At 37.1% G+C, this 16,553-nt stretch overlaps 1 protein-coding gene across 9 annotated transcripts in view; it reads left to right on the plus strand.

Moving 5' to 3' along the window:
* CCSER2 (coiled-coil serine rich protein 2) overlaps positions 1 to 16,553 on the plus strand; it is a 149,795-nt gene that overhangs the window by 88,097 nt on the left and 45,145 nt on the right. For all 9 annotated transcript variants that reach the window (XM_035023162.1, XM_035023182.1, XM_035023184.1 and 6 more), the window contains 2 exons: positions 1,544 to 1,627; positions 7,527 to 7,613. In XM_035023162.1, the coding sequence (XP_034879053.1) occupies positions 1,544 to 1,627; positions 7,527 to 7,613 (171 nt within the window). The remainder of the gene's footprint in view (positions 1 to 1,543; positions 1,628 to 7,526; positions 7,614 to 16,553) is intronic.

Raw genomic sequence — 16,553 nt, forward strand, 5'->3', positions numbered from 1 at the left:
CTTTGGGGTTCCTGCTTTGTAGTGGGCAGGAAGATGATAACAGAGATGTTTGAAAATAAGCCAGATTTTACAGCTCCTCTTTTCTCAAATATATAGTTATATGTAGGACTGTTTTTATATGTCAAGGTATTTACAGCAGAGATGAACTTTTACTGAGATGAATCTTATAAAATTTCTTTTTTATTTTAAACATTTAACGTGGCATTCTAAAGACATTTAGTTATTCATTAGGACATTGCCTTCACTCTCAGGTCAAATTCTTAATCTCCAAAAAATATAATTTATTTATTGTAGAAATTTGACAAATGCTTATTTTTTGCTGTCAATCAATATTACCTATTGAACTTTACTAAATACACATTTGTAGACCCCATACCTAGAGATTCTGACTCAGTGGGTGTATAATATAGTAAATAAAGAAGAAAATTACCTACATGCTATGTCTTCTACTTTAACATTCTTCTTTTAATACAGGACACGTCTATGGCCTAGACTTCCTCAGGACAGATATGTCTGAGGAGGATTATGATGGTAGCACTCTTGAAGGTTGTTGATTGAGTGGGTGTCCCAAGGCAGCTAGGTACCATCTGAACAAACCAGGTGTCCAGCCACACTTGTGCTGCCTTGGTCAGGGGCTCAGTCCCTCACCATCATCCCAGGCATATTCTTTACTGGTTCATCTTTCTCAAAGTTGTCTGTGAGTTATTTAACATGCCATTTCTTAGTTGGTTGTTCCTAACCAGTTCAGCAAGGGGTAAGGCCTTAATGCTTATCTTGTCATTTTCGTTACTGCATTTAAGGATGAGAGTTTAATTTTTTCAACTTCTGTTGAAGTGTAGCATACATCCCAGTAAGGTGCTTAAGATATACCAGTCGTAAGTGTACAACTTGAACTTTTCATATGTACTTACCCACATAACCACCATACAGTCAAGACATTTCTAGCATCCTAGTAGATTTGCTAATGCTCTTTCCCAGTCAGTAGCCCCTTTCCCCTGAGTCAACCCCTGTTCTGATTTCTAGCACAATAAATTAGTTTTTCCTGCTCTCAGGCTTCATATAAATATGAAGGGGTATACACACAATATGTATACCCCTGTCTAGTATTTTTAATCAAATGATTTTTGTGGCCACGCCTTGTTGGGTTATTGTTTCTGACTAAGAAGAAAAAATACTCAAAAAACTATATCTAAACTAAAGCAGATTTAATTTGACTTTCATTTTGTATTTTTTGTAGGTGAGTTAATCTTCAAATTTTCTAGGAAATTTTCCATATTCCTTTTCCCACTCTAAAACTTTCAGTGGCTTTTTGCTTCATCCACTCATGTAGTATCTTATTTATTTCCACAAATTATTCTTGCCCTAGCTCTCTTTTTCTCTCTTCCACATTTTATTCTACCTGTGCATAGGGATGAAAAGATTTCTGAAAATCTTATTTCCTGTTTGTTCTTTGCCATGCTAGCATTTGGTTGGGGTGAATTCAGGTTGAAATGAGTGTCTGCAGATACTGTATTAATCTCATGTTTTCCTTCTCTTCTGACAGCATGATGGAAGTGGTTCATTGCATGATATTCAACTCTCTTTGCCATCCAGTCCAGAACCAGAAGATCGTGATCAAATATATAAGGTATGACTAGGAGTCATGCTAAATTTTTCAAAATTCTTTTTTATTACTACAATTATAAAGCAGTAACAAAACATTTAATAATAAATGTGTTAAAACCTGAAGCTTTGCTGTGTTGAGTTTTAATCAGGTCTGTTTTTAACTTTTGCTACCTTACTGAGTTAAAATGATATCACGGTGGTACTTTAATTTGAATTTATTTTATAATTTGGATAATTATTTGTCTATTACTGGTGCAGGATTCTTTTTCTTAAAAAAAATCAAGAAATTATTAAATTTTTAAATTCTTTTCGATAATTATGAATAGCAGTTTTTAAAATATAACTACCAATTAAAATGATTAACAGGTACTCCTCATATATAATCACAACATTGAAATATACAGAAAATGAAATTAATTTATCTTTTTTCATGTTTAAAAGTATAGTTATAGAAAACGGATGCATTTTAGTTTTTGAAAGTATATTTTTTATAATTTTCATTTTTAGTTGAAAAAAACTTTTTTCTGGGTACCTGGGTGGCTCAGTCAGTTAAGCGTCTGCCTTCAACTCAGGTCATGATCGCAGGGTCCTGGGATCGAGTCCTGCGTTTGGCTTCCTGCTCTGCAGGGAGTCTGCTTCTCCCTCTGCCCCTACCCCACTCCTTCTCTCGATCTCTCCCCCTCTCTCTCAAATAAATAAATAAATCTTTAAAAAAAAAAAAAGAAAGCTCTTTTCTTTTGCAGTTATTTCTGAAGTACTATTTCTTTTTTTTTCTTTTTTTTTTTTTTAAAGATTTTATTTATTTATTTGACAGAGAGAGACACAGTGAGAGAGGGAACACAAGCAGGGGGAGTGGGAGAGGGAGAAGCAGGCTTCCCGCCGAGCAGGGAGCCTGACGCGGGGCTCGATCCCAGGACCCTGGGATCATGACCTGAGCCGAAGGCAGACGCTTAACCGACTGAGCCACCCAGGCGCCCCTCTGAAGTACTATTTCTTAAGCACACTAAAGCATTCTTGGTTTAATGTTTCCAAGTAAAATTATTTTTTTCTTTTACATTCTATTTTCAGGGTTTGCTAGTCAACAAATAATCTTGAAATACTGGTGGCTTACAATGACAAGAATGTATTTCTCACTTGTTATTTTTCTATATGTTACATATTGACTAGATATCAGCTGGGACTCTATGCTTCTTCTTCATTCTGGGACCCAAGCTGAAGGATCAGCCCCTATCCTGGGACATGTCTTTGTACCTGAGGGAAAAGAGCATTGGCAGAACCACGTGTGGATTCTGTTTGCATGTTGCGTATTTCACTTCCAAATCAAGTCAAGTAGCCAACAGCTGTTATTAGAGGTCAGAAAAGCATAATTTTCTCGTAGGATGTAGGGTTACTTACTGGCAACAAGATTGTATATAAAACAACCAAAATCAAAAGAATATAGGATTAATGGTCACATCTGGTTATCTAGTCTTGGTTTTTCAACATGTTATCTTACCTGTTTTTGCACAAATCTCTTCCCATCTCTGTGCTTCCATCCTATTTTGGGTATGTATAGTATTCCAAATCAGCAGGTCTGTAGTAGGACATCTCTTTTTTTTTTTAAAAAACCTTTACATATACACCAATTGAGAACCATTGACTTAGATGGTCTCTGATCATCTCTCAATTTTAAGTTTTGTGACTGACATTTTTAAAGTAAAGTTGACTTTTCCTGCATTCTTTTTTGTGAAAAACTTTTACAAATAAATAATTTTTAAGGAAAAAATTTAATTCCAACTTTTTTACACAACTAGTGTCTATTTTTTTCTGTGTTCCTTTCCAGTTTGTCTATATATTTAATGTTACATGATAAATACATTGTTACATGGTATTTATTTCTTGTCCCTATTCCATTTCCTTCCAAGCAGGTAGTTCCTAGTCTTCCTTCTTTTCCAAGGTGAGATACTGTTTCCAGTACACTGGACTTTCTTGCACTTTGATCATCAAATTCCCAGTTATGTCCCCTGTTCATCCAAGATGGTTTAGCATACAAATATGGTGACTTGTGTCATTACAAATTTAGGGTCTAAAATCTCCACTGGACCTGCCATATCTCTAATCTGTCTTTTATCTCAGGACAGCTCCCTCTCCCATTCCCCTGATGAGCTAGTCTCAACATTGACCACTCTCTTCAAGCCTCATTCTTAGCCACTCTTCTCAGTTTCTATAGGTGGCCTTCTGTTCATCAAGCAAGATCTGCTACCTTCCTTTCTGCCTTCTGACTTACCTATGTCTGTTATCATTCTCATTCACTTTGTTCCAGTTATAGGACAAAAATGGCCACTATGCTGTGGAAGACCATCCTTTGTTAGGTTCTTGACTATCTTCTGCTGCTGTTAAGGACCTAACTAGCTCCTCCTCTCTCATCTCTCTTCTCTGTGCTTTCTCTACTTTCTCTTCATTCTCCGTTTATAAATTTCTGTATCGTAAATTCAGTAAACCAAATAAACTTTTCCTTGACTCTCCTTAAACCTTTTTCCAGTTAACATGGAAGCCTGGAAAGATGAAAGCAGCTACTTGTTTTAATGCTATAAACATTTGGTGTGACTGTTGTCTTAAAAGGTTTATTTTTCTGTCACTTCTCTCTAAAATTCCTTACACTCCTCAACATTTTTCCATATTCCCATTTCCTTCGTAGGTTCCTTCTCTTCTTTAGAATAGAGATTTATATATTTTGTCCATTTCTCTTTGAACTTTTTACTGTTGTGATTTCATATATGACGTATGTGTTGATAACATATACAATTTCTCTTTCATACTTGGTGATCCACTTGCCTACTGTACATTTCCACCGTGTCTCTCCCACAGGTACCTCTAATAGTATATCTGAAACTCACAAATATTCCTCTTTGGATGTATTTCTCCTCTTTTATTCTCCATATCTTTTGGTGGCACAACTAATCACCATATCACCCAAGCTAGAAATATAGGTAATCACTCTTGACTGGCCCTTGTGCTCTTTCACATGGAGACAATCACCAATATCTCCTAATTTTCATTCCTGCTCTTCTTTTTTCTCCCTATTATCACTCTCTTGGGTCAGGCTCCTACTGTCATCTGAAGTATTACAACATCTTGGTAACAAGTTCCCTAGTCTAATTTTGTTGTTGTTGTTAAGTTTGTTGTCTAACCAGCTGTCAAAGAGTTCTCAAATGCACTGTCACTCCCCTGGCTTATTAGGCCATGCTTGATGTTCATGGCCCTCTATGATTTAGCCCTTGCCTAGTTTACTAACCACATTGGTACCCACTGTTCACTATAGCCTTTGTGCGACAACATCACTGCTTGTAATTCTCCAAATATGCTATGCTTGCCTTCGTCTCTGTATTGTTGTATGATACTGAGACTCTCTTACTCCAGAATTCAAAGCCTGACACACTTCGGTGTCTTCAGAACTTTTTACTCATCCTTTAAAACTTCCCTGGAGTTACCCATTTCCTGATATGTTTTTGCCCATCTTTATGTGTAAAATCCTTAGAGCAGTGCCTGTCATAAATAAAGTTAAGTATTATGTACATGTTGGTCATTAATACGTTATCACATTGTATTTGGATTTCATTTTCTGGTCGGTTTCTTCCAACACTGGCAGGACCTAGCAGTGACTGAATGATGGCTACATAGTATTTCATCAAATTGCTACATTTTATTTCAGTTGCCCCCTTTTTGGACAATTATAAATTTATCTCTTTCATACTTGGTGATCCACTTGCCTACTGGACATTTCCACTGTGCCCCTCCCACAGGTACCTCTAATAGTATATCTAAAACTCACATTGTTTCTTTGGCATAGTTTCCAGGAGTGGGACGACTGAAGCAGAGTGCAAGCATTTTTATGACTCTTCTTTGGCATAGTTTCCAGGAGTGGGACAACTGAAGCAGAGTGCAAGCATTTTTATGACTCTTCTTTGGCATAGTTTCCAGGAGTGGGACAACTGAAGCAGAGTGCAAGCATTTTTATGACTCTTCTATGTACAGCCATATGTTTGTCCAGAAAGGCCAGTTTTGATGTCTGATAATGTACCATTTTTTCCTGCAATTTTGTTAGTCACATTGAATATTTCTCCCCCCAACTTAATACCTATAAAATAATACCTTAATACTTGAATTTGTATTTCTTCAACAAGTCATATAGAACATTTTACCAGTTATCTGTATATTTGTAAGAACTGGTGTATTTGTCTTGGGGCCTAGAAAATGATCTGTATGTTTGAACAGGCTCTTAATATACTTGAGTATAAATCCTTTGTCATAATTGGATAGGTTTTCACCAGCTTTTAACTTCAATGATAATTGTATACATACTTTAAAATTTTATATAGTCAAATATACTTATCATTTCTTAATAGCTTCATTTGCCACATAGCTTAAAAGTGTATCCTTCACGATCTGCAATCCGATTCTCTCTTTTTTTGGTCTTGATTTATGATTAAAAAAATTAAACTCTTTAAATTCAACTGGAAATCATTTTTTATATATAATAAACAGTCTTGTTCAATTGCGGTATACATAACAGCATTACAAAAATCTTTTCTTCCCCATTTTTGTGATGCTTATATATATTGTTAAAGCCTTTGTAAAATGTCTGTTTCTGATCTCTTGTTAAAGAGACTGCAATATTTTGTTTGTTCCCAATGTATCTGCAAGAGATGCCATACTTTGCTCAGTAACAACATATTATAATTATTTGCTTACATATTTTTCTCTCTAGAAAGATATATCATTCACGTATATATATTTTTATTTCCTTGCTTATACTGTTTCCTCAGTATATATTTCTGGATAATTGAATAGTAGTAAACACAGTGGACTAACTATAAGGTAATGATACTTTACACTTCGAAATGTAACTGGATTCCTGCTTAATAAGCTTGACAGTAGGTTTCCATTATTAGGAATTTCTTATAGACTAAATTGACAGGCAGTTCTCAGGAAAGTGGTTCATGAAAAAAAGAATCTTCCTGTTACCCTGCCATGAATATTTATCTTTCTGCTGATTTCTGAACCAGCTGTGAAATGACTCTGTGCCTTTAATTATGCTGTTCTTCTGTTTGTTGTGCCCTGCATTGTTCTTGATAGGCAACTCTCATACATCTCTCTAAATCTACCTGAAGTTACTGTTTTATATATAATTTATTTTACTATTGGCCTATGTCCCTGTTTCCTTATCTGCAAAGGGGGGATAATAGTATCTACCTCAGGGTCTCAGGGTCATACTCCGGATCAAATGCTTAGATATCTAAAAGTACTTCGTTCTTAGCACCTAAAAAGTACTTAATGTTAGCTGTGTTGCTGTTATTGTTCATTTTTCACATGTTGGTCTCCATTACACTATGAATTCTTTTTTTTTAAAGATTTTATTTATGGGGCACCTGGGTGGCTCAGTCATTAAGCATCTGCCTTCGGCTCAGGTCATGATCCCAGGGTCCTGGGATCAAGCCCTGCGTCAGGCTCCCTGCTTCTCCCTCTCCCACTATCCCTGCTTGTGTTCCCTCTCTCGCTGTGTCTTTCTCTGTCAAATAAATAAAGATTTTATTTATTTATTTGAGATAGAAACAGAGAGAGCATGAATGGGGTGAGGGGCAGAGGAAGAGGGACAAGCAGACTTCCCACTGAGCATGGAGCCCCACGTGGGGCTCAATTCCAGGATCCTAAGAGCATGACCTGAGCTGAAGTGAGACCCTTAACCGACTGAGCCACCCAGGCACCCCTACACTATGAATTCTTAGAAGAGCAAAATGGGTTTTTGTTCGTTTTGTTTGTGTATAGGTTAATAGCTGGCATTTTTAAGAAGAGTTTTCCCTTTAATTTCCCCTTAACAAAAACTATTCATTATTCAGTCTTCATAGTTGATTTAATGCTTGCTAATTTTTTAAATATTTCAGAATGAAGATTTATTAAATGAAATAAAACAACTTAAAGAGGAAATAAAGAAAAAAGATGAAAAAATTCAACTATTAGAACATCAGCTTGTAAGTATTATAGTATAGTACATAAAGTAGAGGCTTTTCAAACTACACAATATATGTGTTTGTTTTTTATAGAAGTCTGGCCAGAACTGAAATTTGACTTTATTTTTGGCTCTCGAAGTTGCATTCTTGTATTATATTTAGATTATATGCACTCTGAAAGTATGTGATTTACTTCAATCTAAATATTAAGAAAGTTTTGTCTAAATATTAAGTATTCAAAGTGTAAAGAAAGTCTTCATCAATCCATTTTCAGTGGCCTTTATTTGGAGGTTCTGAAATTCACCAACTTATCGTTCATGTTATTTGATGAAGGGTAAATGTCTTTCTTCATATATGTTAAAGAAATGAACTGGTGAGTTGAGAGCAGTATTTTTTTTCTTTCTGAGAGCAGAAATTAAACTGGATTTTATGGTTAAGTTTCTGTAAGACTGTCAGAGTGAACAGTAGTCAAGAAAATGTTTCTTTCCATGGATGATATTGAGTGATCCCTCAGAGTCATGTTTGGATCTTTGTAATTTTATAATTGTTACAATTGCAAATGTTAGTCTCATATAAAACAATATGTACACTGTCTTGAATGTAATTATAATTCAGTTCATAAAATCTAGAAGGCCAGGATAACAACATAATGGCATAAAAATGACAACAGGCCAGGGAAAATCTTTGTTGGAAGTCAAAAGCATATTTTGGTATAGCAAAGCTTTTAGTAATATAAAATATTAATATCACTTATAATATAAAGGATATAATATACTGAACTCTGAGCCACTGAGGTCAGATCACAGAGATCCAATTCATGAATAAATAATAAGGCCAGTTAGATGTTATGTTTTAAGAGTATGAAGAAAACTTAAAAATCTGAAAAATGAATGAATGAATATTGCAAATTGAGGGCCTACCAAATATAAAACTAAAAAGGAAAATAATAAGACCTAATGTTTGTATTTCAAAACTAAAGATAAAAACCTAGCCAGTTTGCAGGGAGAAGAAAAACAGCATTAGGATATTAAGTAAGCTTCAGATTTTGGAAAAATATATTACAGAGCACAAGTAGTGCACTTCAGAAAAAGGTTATGCCCTCATATTTTATATCTAAACAAATTTTTATTCATATACCAAGGTAAATTTTCAGACCTTCCATCCAGTTATCTTTGTAAAATTGCATTTTTTAAAAATAATGCATTCCAAATACTTGAGGGAGAGATTTAAAAATAACTCAAGAATTAGGAGGTAAAGGGGGCACCTGGGTGACTCAGTCAGTTAAGCGTCTGCCTTTGGCTCAGATCATGAACTCAGGGTCCTGGGATCAAGCCCCGCATAGGGCTCCCTGCTCAAGAGGAAGTCTGCTTCTCCCTCTCCCTCTGCCCTTCCCTCTAGCTCATGCTTCTCTCTCTCTCTCTCTCTCTCTCTCTAAAATAAATAAAATGTTTAGAAAAAAGATTAAAATGAATGAAGAGTGAAATGAAAACCATTTTGGGGGCGCCTGGGTGGCCCAGTCGGTTAAGCGTCTGCTTTTGGCTCAGGTCATGACGATCCCAGGACCCTGCTTGGTGAGGAGCCTGCTTCTCCTTCTGCTTGCTGCTCCCCCTGCTTGTGTGCGTGCTCGCTCTCTCTCTCTTCTTCTCTGTCAAATAAATAAAATCTTAAAAAAAAAAAAAAAGGAAAGAAGACCATTTTTAGGTAGGCTAGATGAGAGAAACTTAATGGGAGAAAATTTATTGCATCTTATGTAATTATATATCATTTGAATGTTGGACTTTTTGAATTTATACATTTTTATTTTCTTGAAATTGAAAGTTTTTAGTTTTTAAAATTTTAAATTACTATTAAATTCTTGAAAATGTTTACATTAAGTAAAATACAGGTTTGAGGAAGGAAATGAGTATCCTGAAGAAGTCATACTGAAGTTTTAATCTTCTGCAAATGGATATTAAAATTATTTTTAAAATTATTTTGATATACTTATAAATTATAAAATGTTTATGAAATGCTTTAAGATAACTATTAGGTTAGAATAATGTATCTTGCAAAAGATAAAATTTAAAAAAGACATAGAAAATAGAAAAATACCAAGGATATCTAAAAACAGCAGAACTAAGGTGACAGAAATTAGATCAAATGTAATAAATATAGCAGTAAATGAAAATGGTCTTATCTCCCTTAGTTTCATTGAGGATTTAATGCAAAATCCATTAATTTTCTTTGTATATAAGAGAAATTTAGATCAAGTAAAATGGTACAATAATGCTGAACATAAAAGGTTGGGTGAGACAGAATGAAATTATTCTCATCAAAAAAGCTGGGGTTGCAATAGAAAAATAAATTTAAGACAGAAAAAATTATGAAAAGAAGTCACTATATATTGATACATGATTAATAAGGGATGAAAAGGTAAAGCTTTTTATGCTGAGAAGTTTTAAAAGTGTTCTGTTAGTCTTAATATGTTTCTTTAAAAAATAAGAACAGCTTATAGCTGAAATACTACCATCTTAACCAACTAATAGTAAATCCTTAATGTCTTCTAATATGCAGTCCATCTTCTGATTTCCCTAGTTTCAAAAATATCCTGTGCCTTTGTACATTACATCTAGTTACATCTCTTAAATCTCTTTTCATGTAGAACCATTCTTTTTTGTTGCTGCTATACTGACTTATTGAAGAGACTGGCCCAATTGTCCTGAACAATATCTTATCTTGCAAATAACTTTTAGAAAGATCTTAGAAATATCTAAGAGAATCCTAAAGAAAGAAAACAGAAGAAAAGTGAAAACATTACTTTTCAGCAAAAGATGCTTTGAAGTTCTCTATATTTGCTATGTTCATTTTTTTTTGTTTTTTTTTAAATTATGTTCAGTTAGCCACTATATAGTACATCATTAGTTTTTGATGTAGTGTTCAGTGACTCATCAGTTACGTATAACACCCAGTGCTCATCACAGCACATGCCCTCCTTAATACCCATCACCCTGTTACCCCTGCCCCCACCCATCTCCCCTCTGAAACCTTCAGTTTGTTTCTGGAGTCCAGAGTCTCTCATGGGTCATCTCCCTCTCTGATTTCTCCCCTTTCAGATTTCCTTCCCTTCCCCTATGGTCCTCCGTGCTATTGCTTATGTTCCACATATAAATGAAACCATATGATAATTGTCTTTCTCTGCTTGACTTACTTCACTTAGCATAATTTCCTCCAGTTCCATCCATGTCTATGCAAATGGTGGGTATTCATCGTTTCTGATGGCTGAATAGTATTCCATTGTATATATATACACCACATCTTCTTTATCCATTCATCTGTTGAAGGGCATCTCAGCTCCTTCCACAGTTTGGCTGTTGTGGACATTGCTCCTATGTTATGTTGCTATATTAAACCTAGAAATCATATTTATTTTGGAAGAGCTCATCACCTATCTTCAGTTTAGTAATGGAACTCTAGGAAAGTCACTTGTTCAAATCAAAATAACTTAAAAAGATATGGATAGGGGACTTTGTTTGCCTTCAGTATTAATTAGCTGAATGACATTGGCAGGTTCACCACTCTCCAGTGCTTTTCTTATCAAAAATGTGAAGGTTTTGGAAGCTGGGAAGATGGCGGAGCAAGAGGACCCTAAACTCAGCTCATCCTACAGATACAACTAGAAAACACTCCTATCAGTGTAAATAACCCAGAAAATGACCTGAAGATAGGCAGAACAAACTCCATAACTAAAGGTAGAGAGGAAGCCACATTGAAGAGGGTAGGAAGAGTGGAGATGTGGCTGGGAATGAAACAGACTGCAGCCATCTGCAGAGGGGAGGGAGCCCCAGGAACAGAGATGGAGAGAAACAGACTATCATACTGGGACACCTGCGTGGGGAAGATGAATCCCCATAACATTTGGCTTTGAAAGCAAGAGGGGCTGAATTTCATGAGTTCTTAAAACAGGGGGACATAAAGCCTAGAATTTTAAAAATCAGTGAGCTTGGATCTGAGAGAGTCTGAAGGATGAGAGGAAGTTGAATCCCTGCCCTTAAAGAGACAGCATGAAAACCCACGGAGATACAGTATAGAAGCAGCAGTTTGAAAAACACCTGGGACATACATAAGGGAGAGCAGTTTACTTATTTTAGAGCATGTCCCAGAGGGGCAGGGATTGCTGAGGGATTTCTACAGGAACAAAGGAGACAGCAGGCACCATCTGCCTCCTCCACCCCCCAGCATAAACACATGGCCACCTGTGTGAACTAGCCAAGTACTGACATTCACTACTTAACTTGGTAACACCAAGTCCTGCCCAACCCCTCGTGCTTTGGGGGATCTGCCCTTCTGAGTCATATTTGCCTCAGTCCACAATACTGCAGATCCCCTCCCCCAGAAGACCTGTACAAACCTTGCCAACACTGTCACCTGACCCAGGCATTTTGCAAGGCTGGGTTGGCAGCAGACCCATTGGCAGCAGGCCCTGTGGAAGCCCAAGGTGTTAAAATTGTGCACCCCAGCCAGGGACCAAACAATGCCCACACAGGCAAAGAGAACTTCTGCAAACAACTGGACTAAAAGAAAAAGTGACCAGGACACAATAGCAGGACACACACAACACACATAGGAGAACCCTCACCCTTGAAATGCTTGGGGAACAGGGGACACTGCACTGCAGGGTACTGTAGGACCTCTTCTTCATACAGGCTCTACTTTTCAAGAGCAGAAGACATAGCTGACTTTCCTGACATGAAGAAACAGATTCAGAAAGTTAGACAAAATGAGGAGACAGAGAAATATGTCCCAAATGAAAGAACAGGACTGAACCACAGTAAGAGATTTCTAAGGGAAACAGAAGTAATATGCCTGATAAAGAATTTAAAGTAATGATGATAAAGACACTCACCGGATTTGAGTAAAGAGTGGAAGACATCAGTGAGATCCTTAACAAAGAGATGAAAAAGAACCAATCAGAGATAAAGAACACAACAAATGAAATTAAAAATACAACTAGATGGAATAAATAGCAGGCTAGAGGAAGTAGAAGAATAAATTAGTGGCCTGGAAGACAGAGTAATGGAAGGTAATCAAGCTGAGCAGGTGAGAGAAAAAAAATTATGCAAAATGAGAATGAACTTAGGGAACTCAGACTCCCATCAAGCATAATATTATAGGGATCCTAGAAGAAGAGAGAGTAAAGGAGGCAGAAAATTTACTTGAAGAAGTAATAGCTGAAAAGTTCCCTAATCTGGGGAAGGAAACAGACATCCAGATCCAGGAAGTATGGAGATCCCTGAACAAAATTAACCCAAGGAGGTCCACATCAAGACACAGTAATTAAAATGGCAAAAAGTAGTAATAAAGAGAAAATTTTAAAAGCAGCAAGAGAAAAAAAGAGACCCCCTAAGGCTATCTGCAGATTTTTCAGCAGAAACTTCAGGCCAGAAGGGAGTGGCATGATATATTCAAAGTTCTGAAAGGAAAAATCTGCAGCCAAGAATACTCTCTCCAGCAAGACTGTTGTTCAGAATAGAAAGTAAGATGATGAATTTTTCAGAAAAGCAAAAGCTAAAAGAGTTATTGACCATTAAACCAGCCCTACAAGAAATGTTATAGGGGACTCTCTGAGTGGAAAGGACAGACTATAAGTAAGAGTAAGAAAAGTAGGACACATAAAAGTAGTAAAAATAAGTATATCTGTAAAAATCAGTCAAGGGATTCACAAAATTAAAGGATGTAAAATATAACACCATGTACCTAAAATGTGGAGAGGAGAAGAGTAAAGAAAGGGTTAAAACTTAAGTGACCATTAACTTAATATAGACTGCTATATGCAGATGTTACATACAAACATAATGGTAGCCACATATCGAAACCCAGTAAGAGATACGCAAAAAATAAAGAGAAAGGAATCTAAGTATATCACTAAAGAAAGCCAGCAAACTGTGAAAGAGAGCAAGAAAAGAAAAGATCAGAGAAGAATATAAAACAACCACAAAACAAGTAACAAAATGGCAATAAGTTCATATCTATCAGTACTTACTTTGAATGTAAATGGACTAAAGGCAATCAAAAGACTTAGGGTGACAGAATGGACAACAAAAACAAGACCCATTTATATGCTGCTATGAGACACATTTCAGACCAAAAGAAACCTGCAGATTGAAAGTGAGGGGATGGAGAAACATTTATCATGCAAATGGATGTGAAAAGAAAGTCGGGGTAGCAGTACTTATATCAGACAAAATAGACTTTAAAACAAAGACTGTAACAAGAGATAAAGAAGGACACTATATTCATTGAGGGAACAATCCAACAAGAAGATATAACAGTAGTAAATATTTATGCACCCAACATGGGAGCACCCAAATACATAAAACAGTTAATAACAAACATAAAGGAACTAATTGATAGTAATACAGTAATAGCATGGGGCTTGAATGACACACTGGGACAGATGGATTTAACAGATATAATCAGAACATTTTGGGATGAGGGGGGTAAGTTGGTTGCAGGGTAGGGGACCTCGTTTCATCTGGTCCCTTGAATTTAGCTTGATATCTATCAAACCATTCCGAACACATGCGAATTCAACGTGAGATGTAAGAAGATTTATCTGGATCTCTACAAGCAAAAAAATGACTACTTTTTGCAAGGGAAGAGGTACGGAACCTTGAATCTTCGGGGAAAATATCAGAAGATAAATGGAGGGGGGAGAGAACCTCCATAAGCCGGCCACCGGAAAGTGATATAACACCGGTGCAAAAAATCAGGACCCTTGGAAATCTGCTCTAGTGAAAGACACCCCTTTCTGAAAAGGGCAGGGGATGAATAGGGCAGAATTCTAGGTGGATGATTGTGGTCTCAGGATTCTAGGAGACTCAGAACAGGGGAGACTGGTTATGGTCAGTGAGTCCAGAAGGGTCTCTCAGCTCCGGTCAGCATAAACCGAGAGTCAAGGTAGGGAGACCACTCTCTGCCTGACCACCCTGAAAAGGACTAGAAGGTGTGGGATGTTTAACATCCTAGGGGAGATATAAAACAGTTTGCACCCACAACAGCACAACAGCTCTCAGGGTGGTGTGACCCCCGAAGGGACACTGGGGCAGCACCCAGCATGACCTGGGAGCTACGAAAGAGGGTGCACGTGAAAGCACACGGTCACTAGCAATGCAAAGTCACAAAGTGCAGAGACACTCGCAGGTCCCCGTAACTCCACTGGGAGAGCTGCAGTGGGCATGAATGGTGTGAGCTGGATATCTATCAAACCACTCTGAACACACACAAATTCAGCCTGAGATGTAAGAAGATTTATCTGGATCTCTACAAGCAAAAAAATGACTACTTTTTGCTCTGGGCCACAGATTCCCACATAGCCATATATGCTCTGACCCTCTAAAGAGAAGTGGAAAGACACCAGGGAACAAAAGCCACACAGCTGACCAGTTCACATTAAGCCCATCCCCCTGACAAGGGGTGGGGGGGCATCCCTACCCAGGCAAAGACGCCCGAGAAGCTGAGCAGCAGACCCTTCTCCCAGAAGACAGACTGGAAGAACAGGTGAATGATAAGCTTAATTTCCCACAGGACTGTAAAACTCCAGCAACAGGGGAAAATAATATAGGGAGCTCTACGTGTTCCCTCACAACTCGTTTATACTTCAGGCTAAAATTTTACATTTCTTCTTTTGTTTCTTTTCTTTTCTTTTCTTTTTTTTTTTTTACCCTGTTCTCGTTTCAAATAGATTCTTCCCAACTTATGTTTTTAAGTTGCTTTTTAACTTTTATGTTTTTCACATCTATGTTTTGTAGATTTATGCCCCATACTAGCCTGTTTTTCACTCTATTCAATTTTATCTTGATATATATACACATACATATCAAGAATATATATATATATAATATTCTGATTTCTTTGCAATTTGGGGATATAGTGTCTTTTAACACAGAGACCAAAAATCAATCAGGAACAGGCAGATCACTCTGCTTTGTCCACCCTGAGAGATTATAATCTCTCTCCCCCCCCGCCGTTTTGTTTTGTTTTGGATCATCTTGGCTTTGGTTGCATATCTCTGGTAGCTTTCGACCACTTTGGGGTTTTTCTGGGGTGCATTTTGCTTGAGATATTTTGGACTCTGTTCATTCGCTCAACCATCCCTCGACAGAATGACTAGGAGGAGGAACTCCCAACAAAGAAAAGAACCAGAGACAATTGTCCTCTGTCAGAGAACTAATGGATATGGATATAAACAAGAGGTCAGAGATAGAATTCAGGATAGCAATCATGAAGTCAATAGCTAGGCTGGAAAAAAATATTAGTGACAGTATAGAATCTCTAAGGGCAAAAATGAGATCTAATCAGGCCGAACTTAAAAATGGTATGAATGAGATGCAGTCTAAACTGGTACTCTAACATTCTGGGTAAACGAGGCAGAAGATCGAATCAGTGATCCAGAAGATAAGCTGATAGAAAGGAAGGAAGCTGAGGAAAATAGGGATAGGCAGCTATCCCTAGCCCATGAAATAGACTTAGAGAGATCAGTGATGCCATGAAATGTTCCAGTGTCAGAATTATTGGGATCCCTGAGGGGGTAGAGAGAGAGGACTAGGAGGTATATTTGAGCAAGTCATAGCTGAGAACTGCCCTAATCTGGAGAAGGAAACAAGCATTCCTGTGCAAGAGGCAGAGAGGACCCCCCCAAAATCAATAAAAATAGATCAACACCCCAACATATAATAGTGAAGCTTGCAAATCTTAGAGCCAAGGAAGCTAACCTTAGAGCAGCTAGGGTTAAGAGATTTCTTATGTACGGAGGGAGGAACATCAGAATAACATCAGACCTATCCACAGAGACCTGGCAAGCCAGAAAGGGCTGACAAGACATATTCATGCAGGCAGAACACTTTATCCAGCAATGCTGTCATTCAGAACGGACAGAGATATAAAGAGCTTTCAGGACAGGCAGAAACTGAAAGAATATGTGAC

The sequence above is a fragment of the Mirounga leonina genome, unplaced genomic scaffold, assembly GCF_011800145.1.
Source record: "Mirounga leonina isolate KUSES-001 unplaced genomic scaffold, KU_Mleo_1.0 Mir_114, whole genome shotgun sequence".
Lineage (NCBI taxonomy): Eukaryota > Metazoa > Chordata > Mammalia > Carnivora > Phocidae > Mirounga > Mirounga leonina.